At 30.6% G+C, this 10000-nt stretch overlaps 1 protein-coding gene across 2 annotated transcripts in view; it reads right to left on the reverse strand.

The window, feature by feature from the left end:
- Nucleotides 1–9417, reverse strand: part of LOC125033578 (probable maleylacetoacetate isomerase 2) — a 10571-nt gene extending 1154 nt beyond the window's left edge. Inside the window, exons 1-7 of one of the 2 annotated variants that reach the window (XM_047625209.1) lie at nt 9311–9417; nt 5185–5236; nt 4610–4671; nt 3535–3615; nt 3011–3088; nt 2063–2186; nt 462–564 (exon numbers count right to left, since the gene is read on the reverse strand). In XM_047625209.1, the coding sequence (XP_047481165.1) occupies nt 462–564; nt 2063–2186; nt 3011–3088; nt 3535–3615; nt 4610–4671; nt 5185–5236; nt 9311–9325 (515 nt within the window). In that variant the 5' untranslated portion in view covers nt 9326–9417. Of the gene's footprint in view, nt 1–461; nt 565–2062; nt 2187–3010; nt 3089–3534; nt 3616–4609; nt 4672–5184; nt 5237–6635; nt 6663–9310 lie in introns of those variants that run through there. The other variant, XM_047625211.1, reaches the window with a different exon arrangement.
- Between the last annotated feature and the right edge of the window lie 583 nt (nt 9418–10000).

Below are 10000 nucleotides of genomic sequence, written 5' to 3' on the forward strand. Positions count from 1 at the left end.
AGTCAGCATCATTACAAAACTAAAATCACAGTGGATATGGCATTTATTTTGCCATCCTGGCATCAATGAGTATTTTTTTTTCTATAAATGATTTTCTCCCCCTCTCTTTAAAATCAATATGGTACTAGTTACTACTCTGACATTCCCTTTAAAAATGTCTTAATATGTCTAATGATAGGAACTTAGATTAGATGCTCAACAAAACTTTTTTTATTTTCTGTTCAGTGTAGGACAAAACCTTCATTTTTCTCCCCTTTCAAAATAGCTGTTTGCTACTTCTATTATATTCTTAATGCTTTCTTGTATTCAAGTAAGAAAACTTTCCTGTCAATACTGTAAGTAGCCACAGAGAGTATAATTACTTGAATCACATTATGTCTGATATGTTACCTATCTGCATTATAACTAAAATTCATACATTTTCATTGATCTAGTAATATTATACATCAAATTTACCCTACCTGTTAGCATTATACACCTGAGGGATAAGACAACAGTCTGCTATGGTGACTTCATCCCCAACACAGTATTTTCCAGCAGATTCAGCTAACACCTGCTCTAAGGCTGAAAAAGGATAAGGAACCAGTAAATAATGTTTCAGTGTTAACAGTATGAATTGATAAAAAGAAAGGAAAAGAAGGGTAAACTGATAGCTTTTCTACTTTCATTAACAGAACATGAATATATGAAGAGTAGTTTGATACAAACATGGAGTCAGTATCATATATATTTTGAGTGCAAGGAAAAGTAAATGTATGAAATATTTCATATTACTTAAGTAAAAAAAAAGATAAACTTAAAATCTTTTTGTTGAAAGATGTCAGTTGCAAAATAGTTAACCAGCATGATCTTGGAATGTGAGTGCATATAACAGTAATCTAAACTACTTGCCCTTTATAAAAAAATATTCAGCTTATCAAATTATTACTAACAGTTGACCCATTAACTACTGTTACTCCTTTAACAAAATTGTGATTGACTTTGCATACATATGATAATTTTGCCAGGCTGTATGGCACTCTATACTGTACTTGAATTACTAGTTATAACAGCTTTACTGCAATTCTGGTTCTTAGTAAAGACAAAATTACTGGGATAACATTTATACACTGATGTATTCCATCCTGATGCTTATTTCAGTTACTAAGAAAAGTCATTCTTTCCAGGTCTATAATTGTGGATGTTTTCCTGATGAAGTACAATCATTTAAATATGAGCTTATTATGTTTCCATTCACAATGATATTCAGGTCCTTTAAGTTCAGCTGGAAATATTTTTTTCATTATTATCATTATAAAAAAGGAAGGATAAAGAATACATACAATAAAAATATTTAGTTAAGTTCATTCAATAAAATCAACTGCATCTCAAAGTTTCCTTTAACCAAATGTCAGCAGGTTTATTTCCTGTCCCCTTTAGATTTTATTGAGTTTTGTTACATACAGATGGCTCCATGTGTTCTCGGCAGCAAGGAGTCTATCAGTACCCCTAGTGACTGATTCTGATTTCCCCTTTCCTTGATTTGGCAAGAAAATGTCTAACATTGACATTGTTATCATTTTTATTGATATTATGATTATCAAATTGTTATTAAAATATCAATAACATCAAACACATTAAAATAATAGAAATGAAGCTTTCAAAAAATAAAGGAAAAGGGTATACAGATGAGATAAATGAGACAAATAGCCGACTCCTTGATGACTAAGCACCTGTAGGGCCATCTATATGTAAAGACAATAGACATATACTTATCACAGTAGGCATGGCATTGTAGTCATGCCACCTGCTGACATTGGGTTAGACAAATAAATCCATCTGAAATGCACAAAAAAGCTATAAAGTAAATATAAAACTTTACCCAACAATAAAATATTTGACCTATTAACCACTTCAACTAATTCAACCACAACAAAATCTATGAAATAAAATAAATATATTAAATCCACATAACAAACAAAAACCTGCAAAGAAAAAATCAATAACAACACAATACACAAAACCACAATAAATCCTCTAAACCAAACATACACATTGACACAAACACAAACTTAAAACGCACCGACAAACCCCTTCTGGATGTAGAAATGCCCCCACTCCATCTTCGTCTCTCCAATTTTCTGCAGCACCGACAAGTTCTGCAAGGGCTGGATGCCAGACCCGATGATTTCACATACTTCTCGAACCTGCAGGTGAAGGATGGAGGTTTTGGGCAAGAACTTGAGAAAATTGAGCGATACTTGTAACCCTTTTTATGTTGCATATTGTGATTTCTATACGAGAAAATTTGTGGGTGAAAATTTACAAAAAGTGTGATATTTATATATATTTTTACAGTTGTTTCATGAGCTTGTGCATGACAGAATTGATATAGGATAATTTAAGAAGGTAGTATGATATCTATAACATCTGTTCATGAATACGCTAAGTGTATATGTAACTTAAATTAGTTATAAGAGATACGATTAATTTATTCATATACTCTAGTTCCGCTGGATAACTGACATTAATAAAATCAATTTTCTCATAAATGTAAAATGCCTAAAAAATCCAAGAAAACATGTTCCATTTATCATATTACTTTTCATCAGTTGTTATTACCTTGCTTTGACAAATCCAACTCAGACAATACAAAGTAGAGGAAGAAAGAAAAAAATAAAGCATAAAGAGATAAGAAAAAGAATGATCTAAACATGAAAGAAAATGTTGAGAGAATATGAAGTGAGGAATAATAAAAACAAATTGTAAAGAACAAGAAAATAAGACAAAAAGGAAAGAAATGAAGAAATACTTAGAAGAGCAGACATAAAAAAAAACAGAAAGAACTAACAAGTAAAAAGGAAAAGAAAAGACAAGAAAAGAAAAATAATTAATGAGCAAAGCAAAGCAAAGCAACAGCAAAAAAAAAAAAAAAAAAAAAAAAAAAAAAAAAAAAAAAAATGATTCTACAAGAAAGATGAATTAAAATCAAAATAAAAAAGGAGAGAAAGAAAAAGTCAAAGTTTCATACCTTTGCTCTCTTAAACAAGTCCTTTGGAAGCAGCGGTTTCTGGGGGTAAGCCTCCTCGAGGTATTCTAAAATACTTATCTGAAATGGGAGGACTCTGTCAGTCAATAAAATTAATTCATGAATAAATAAACTAAATAAACGAATCATATATTTACCTGGATTTATTTTTTTCCTCCTTTCTTTCTTCTTCTATTTATCCTTTTCTATTGAAAAAAAAAAAAAAAAAAAAAAAAAAAATATATATATATATATATATATATATATATATATATATATATATATATATATATATATATATATATATTTACCAGGCATTAATTTTTTCCCCTATCATTCCTCTTCTACTTCTCTGTTTCCTTATAATAAAGCAGTTACAGAAAACATGCATTTCCTACTATGGTAATAAACCAGACAGACAGACAGACAGACACATACATACATAAAACCAAGAAGAACGCATATATATAATAAACACATAAAACAGAAAAAACAGAATCTCGTAATAAGTAAAAATTGAAACTTACCGACTGTGTTAGCGTGTTTTCATTGACGATAAGAGCTGGCACTTGTCCTAAAGGGTTTAGTTTTTTGTATTCATCGCTCACCTGCAAATGCAACGGTTGATCAATATAAACATAAGAATAAAAGAGGTGATTTAGTGTTTAAATCCTGTTCATGAATGATAAATGTTAATATTAAAAAAGACAGGAATAAATGTGTAAATCATTGAAAAAAGCTGCAAATCAAAAAAAAAATATATGAAGAATATTAGAAGAATAATTAGAAATTAAGATAGATATTAGAAATACAATAAAAGTCAATACAATTTTTAAAGTGAGGTGGAATCACACTAAACAGGTAATAACAATAACAATATCAGTATTACTTATAATGATAATAATAACAATAATGATAAAATAATAATACCAATAACAATAACAATAATAATAATAATAATTAAATAAAATTAATAATAACAATGATAATAATAATAATAAAAATAACAATAAAATTAATAATAATGATAGTAAATATAATGGTAATAATAATAATTATAATAATGATGATCATAATAATAATAATAATAATAATAATAATAATAATAGTAATAATAACACAACAACAACAACAAAAATAACAATAATAATATCAATAATACAAATAATACCAATAACAATAATAATGACAATAATCATGAACAATACCAATAGCAACAACAATAACACTGAAATACTGTCAACTAGATTTGTACAATATGAGTAATAGTTACATTCTTTCAATATTCCCAAAACATAGATAAAAATGAGAGAAAAAAAAACATGCAAAAAGAAGAAGAAGAAGAAGAAGAAGAAGAAGAAGAAGAAGAAGAAGAAGAAGAAGAAGAAAAAAAAAACCCATAAATATTGGAATAAAAAAAAGAATAAAGTAGAAAAAAAAGACAATGAAAATGAAAGAAAGAAAAAAAAAAAAACGTAAATCATAAATATTGGAAGAAAAACAAAGAATAAAGAAGTAGAAAAAAAGATGATGAAAAAGAAAAAAACAAAACAAAAGAAAAAGAAAAAGAGGATGGAGAAGAACATAATATATTCATCTTACCTGTTCCTGTTTCAGCAAATTTATTGCACGATATTCATAGTCCACTCCTTTATGGGCAAGAGCTGGAAGTAAAATCTTACTGTTAATATATAAGAAGGGAGGAAAGAATTTTTTTTTTTGAAAAAAGCAAGCAAAAATCAACTATATATCTATCTATACACAAAAACATGTATATATACAAAACAAAGAAGAAAATATGTATATGTAAGTATATAAATGTATACATACATACATACATATATATATATATATATATATATATATATATATATATATATATATATATATATGTATATATATATACACACACACATAAATACACACACACACACACACACACACACACACACACACACACACACACACACACACACACACATATATATTATATATATATATATATATATATATATATATATATATATATATATATATATATATATATATATATAATATATAACAGAAACATATAATGATAAAAAATCGATTAGCAATAGCTGGTATATCTACAAACCAGCCATAAAATTTACACATTATGACAAAGCATTTATTTGTTGTACTAAACATTGACTCACCTATCCTAACACGCCAAGAACAGGAGCTCCGAAAGTAAGAGTAAAGAATTGGCTGTGGATAAAGAGACTGTTATTAATTTTTCTGCTTCTTTATAATTGACACATAATTTATCGCTGCCTTCAGGTGCAATGTCCAACTCCAGTGTTTGTTGATGTAGTAGCCTTTTCATTGTTGCAGTTCTTACAGAGAAAAAATCTCAATTGATTATTATTTCTTTTCCCACTTATTTTCTCCATATATAGTATTCTGTGTGTGTTTGTTAGAGAGTTCATCATTACTTTCCTCCTGTCCAGTTTCAAACATAGTTCATTAGTAATCTTTCAGACTCAAATTGCTTAAAGTGATACTAGGACACTGCAATCCAGAGAAGATTAGCAGACTTCCCCCAAATATATTTGTGTCCTTGAACCATTTTGTCATTTGACAATTCAATGCCACCTGGGATGTTTACAAGCCCTGTCTTATCACAGTCTTCATCTGGGGTCAGGGGATATTTTCTGGGGGGTCATGGAGTAATATGAAAATTATAACTGCAATAAAGAGGGTTTTGTATCACCTACTATACGTATTGATAGTCATCTCTCACATATCAATAAATTGGGATCTTTCCATATAGTGTTTTGTCTTATAGGTATTGGCACCTTTACACTATTCACAACTGAAAATGGCTAATGTTACTAACAGGAACGTACAGACATAGAGGGAAATCGACAATGCCAACTTAAAGAGTATAAGAAATATAGTAAAAAACAACATCAGTAAAGTTGCAGCAGCCTCATATTTAACACGAAATTAAGAAAATATCTGCTGTATTTCACCGCTCAGGGACTAAGTCCACAACACCCTCACAGAGTTTCTGTAATTTTGCTAATAAAGGACGGGGAACTGGGGGCTTGCCCCCTATCTTGGGAATGAATATAAGGTAGGAATGGTTAGGTTTGGATTTTGATGTTTGCATGAGAGCCTAGTTTTGGGACCGTCTCTGGAGGTGCGTGCTTTTCGTAACAAATATCCTAGTAACAACTGAATTTGAAAAAAATTTACAGACACTAAACGGGGCCATGGAGATTATCATATATTGGATGGGAGCCACTGATCTACATGATGTCACTGGAATTACTTTAAATATAATTTCATGGATAATGATAGCGATTTAGGCTCTGTCTTTAACCTCTGCTGATTCCCATTTTCAAATCTAATACATACAATACATATTCCCCATGGTCATTACCTATACTCTGTCCGTTCTGATCCCTCACACAATTTTAGTTTCTGTGACGAGCCACTCGGCCTGTCAAATACCATGTTCATGTACGTAAAGAATGCTATTATGTAATATTCTCATCGACTGACGTTGGCGAAAGTACGGCATTCTATCGCGCCAAATAAACACAGAATCTAATCAAACTCCAGTAACTTTAAAAACTATAAGAATATAATGTTTCCTTACACGAAGACTCATCGCTGAACGTAAACAAACAAGTCACGTGATGTAAACAAACCCACGTGCTTCTCGAGGGCAAGCCGACTGGTTGGTTTGTTTGTTTTTTCGAATTATTTTTGTTCGGTTCCGGAATCCGAATGATGGTAATACAGTATATACGAACATGTTTCGTTACATTAAGAGCTACAGTTAACAACGCAATGATAACGATGCTACGTCTGCTACTGGAGGTGGTGCTACTGACTCTGCTATTACTATTACAACTACTAGAACTAGTAGTAACACTATCAATACTAGCACCAACAATACAGCTAAAACTATGCGGGGAAAGGGAGCAACTTTGCGCGCAAAATGTGTTGCCTTTCATTTTACTGGATACTTGCTGAGTCCGAAGAATCGACTGAAATAACAAAGAAAAAAAGAAAAAAATAATCTTCAAGCTTATTAACTATCAGAATAACGAAACTTCTGTTTGAACTGTTGGAGAGCAGGTCCACGTTTGTCTTTCTTCATTAAATATACTATTTGTCATCTATGCAACAGGGTAACTCATTTGCTGGGCACAAGGGGGACTTGATGTGCCGATTTCAAACTCTGAAAGTGAGGACTAGATTTCAATGACACCATGAGTGATTCCGGCATTAAGAGAGCACTAAAGTTACATATAAATATCTATAAATACATACATACATACATACATATAAATATATATATATATATATATATATATATATATATATATATATATATATCTCGGCTGTATATGCTACTGAAATGAGCATATTGTTAATAATACAAATTATAAATGAATTATTTGAAAATGATTAGAATTCATCTTCAACATTATCAAGGTCCACGAGGTACAAAGTACAAATATATTTGGTTGTGGAGAAAACATAATTTATGTAGAGCACGCATCAATGAATCAGCCCGAGGCCCGACACGGCTCTCGTCGCTACTGACTGCTACTACGCCTACCACCACCACCACTACCAATACTACTGCTACTACAGTACTACTGCTACTACTACTACTCTACTACTACTTATAATATCAATAGTGGTGATACTACTACTACTAAAGATAATGATGGTAGTGATAATATCAATACTTCTACTACTACTAATACTAATACTAGATGATGATGATTATGATGATGATGGTGATGAAGATGATGTGATGATGATGATGATGATGATGATGATGATGATGATGATGATGATGATGATGATGATGATGATGATGATGATGATGATGCTGATGATGATGATGGTGTTGGTGATGTTGATGAAGACGATGGTGTGGATGAGCACATTACTAACAATATTGATAATATTAACAATTACGATAATAACAATAAGCATTAAAGCAACAGTGAAAATGACAACAAAAATAGCAATTATACTTATAATGATATTAACTAGAAAAATATAGATATAAGGACAATAACAAGAAGCAGTGGTGGGGGTAGTGGTAGTAGTATTGATAATAATGATAACATTACAACGATAATGACAATATTAGTAGTGGTAATCAGTAATAACGTTGATGGTAATCATAGTAGTAGTAGTAGTAGTAGTAGTAGTAGTAGTAGTAGTAGTAGTAGCAGCAGCAGCAGTAGTGGCAGTAGTAGAAACAATGAAAATAATATCCATGCAACAATGATAATAATGACGACGACGGCAAAATATTATTAATATTGATAATAATAAGAACAATAATAACAACTACATCAACAACATATGATAATAACAATAATAATAACACCAATAATAACAGGAATAATAATAATAATAACAATAACAATTATGATAATAATAAATATAATAGCAGTAAAAAGTAATGATGATGATGATGATTATGATTATGATGATGATGATGATGATGATGATGATGATGATGATGATGATGATGATGATGATGATGATGATGATGATGATAATGATAATGATAATGATAATGATAATGATAATGATAAAGATAAAGATAAAGATAAAGATAAAGATAAAGATAAAGATAATGATAATAATAATAATGATAATGTTGATAATGGTGATAATGATGATGATGAAGGTGATGATAATAATGACATTATTATCATTATTATTATTAGCATTATCACTATAACAATAATAATAACAATAACAACAACAACAGTAATGATAATAACAATAATAATGGTGATGACAGGAATAAAAAAATCAAAATACTGATAGTGATTATAACAACAACAATTATAATGATAAAGATATTACTGCAAGTGATTATACACAAATAACATTATGAAATGAGAGCAAAAAATACACATAATATTTAACAAACAGCGAGTGAGGAGTGAGGTGGAATCTGCCTCAGCAAGTTGTAGTCTGGGCGACCTTGATAACACGTTGACTCCTCTGAATTATAAGATATATATAATGCGATGACTTATTGTGGTTTATCTGCATGTAAATAATAAAATAAAAAAAACTTGAATGATAATCTAAATTGACTTAGATGAAGAATCACTGTGAATTGTATGTTATTGTAATATATAATTTATAGATCTCTATATATGAATTACCCGATATTATTATATTCCTAAAACTCAACACATTAAAAGAAATTTCACATAACCTACAGCATAATCACAAAACCTATATATATATTTTTAAGAATATAAAACACATAAGTACACATACCTTGGAAGAACTCATTTTATGCTACTTCGCTGACGGTCTGAGTCGACTGCTTTGCGCCTGGCAACTGATCGCGCAGCCGGTTATGGGCCCTTTTGCGCAGGAGGTCTTTGAGATGGGGAGAGAGTACTTTGTGTTTGATTTTTGGGAGGAGGGAGTGTTTATGAGGACTGTGGATTTTTTGGGAGGTGTGTTTGTTACTGTGAAGGATTCCGTGTAAACTGTCATGATGTAGGAGTGTTTGCTTTGGCGTTGGTGCATATTTTCCTCCGTTCTTGTTCAGTATTAATGTAGTCTGCTCGATGGCCTTTTGGTTGGTAACTATTAACACTTGTTTTCATATTCAGCATCTGATATAAAACACTGTCATTCAGGAAAACATAAGAGAAAGCAATGCAATATATCAGTACAACCATCACTTCACAGTCATTCTTTTAACAGCAGTTAAAATACGATACGAAATGTGTAATTGTTAACTCGGAGTGCATGGCCAATAGCAGACTAGGATTCTGTAGGTGTGCTGCTTCTCTCCCTCTCTCTCCCTGCGGCAAATTTGACACGAATTCCACTGCCATAGGTGGTTATATTTCGTGTGATGCTTAGCATATGGTGTTTAGACTCCTTTCTTCTGCTCAATAACCCACAAAGGAGAACTCGCAATGTAAATAGTTTGTACGTTTATTTGCTGATATG

Source organism: Penaeus chinensis, chromosome 16 (assembly GCF_019202785.1).
Source record: "Penaeus chinensis breed Huanghai No. 1 chromosome 16, ASM1920278v2, whole genome shotgun sequence".
NCBI classification, from domain to species: Eukaryota; Metazoa; Arthropoda; class Malacostraca; order Decapoda; family Penaeidae; genus Penaeus; species Penaeus chinensis.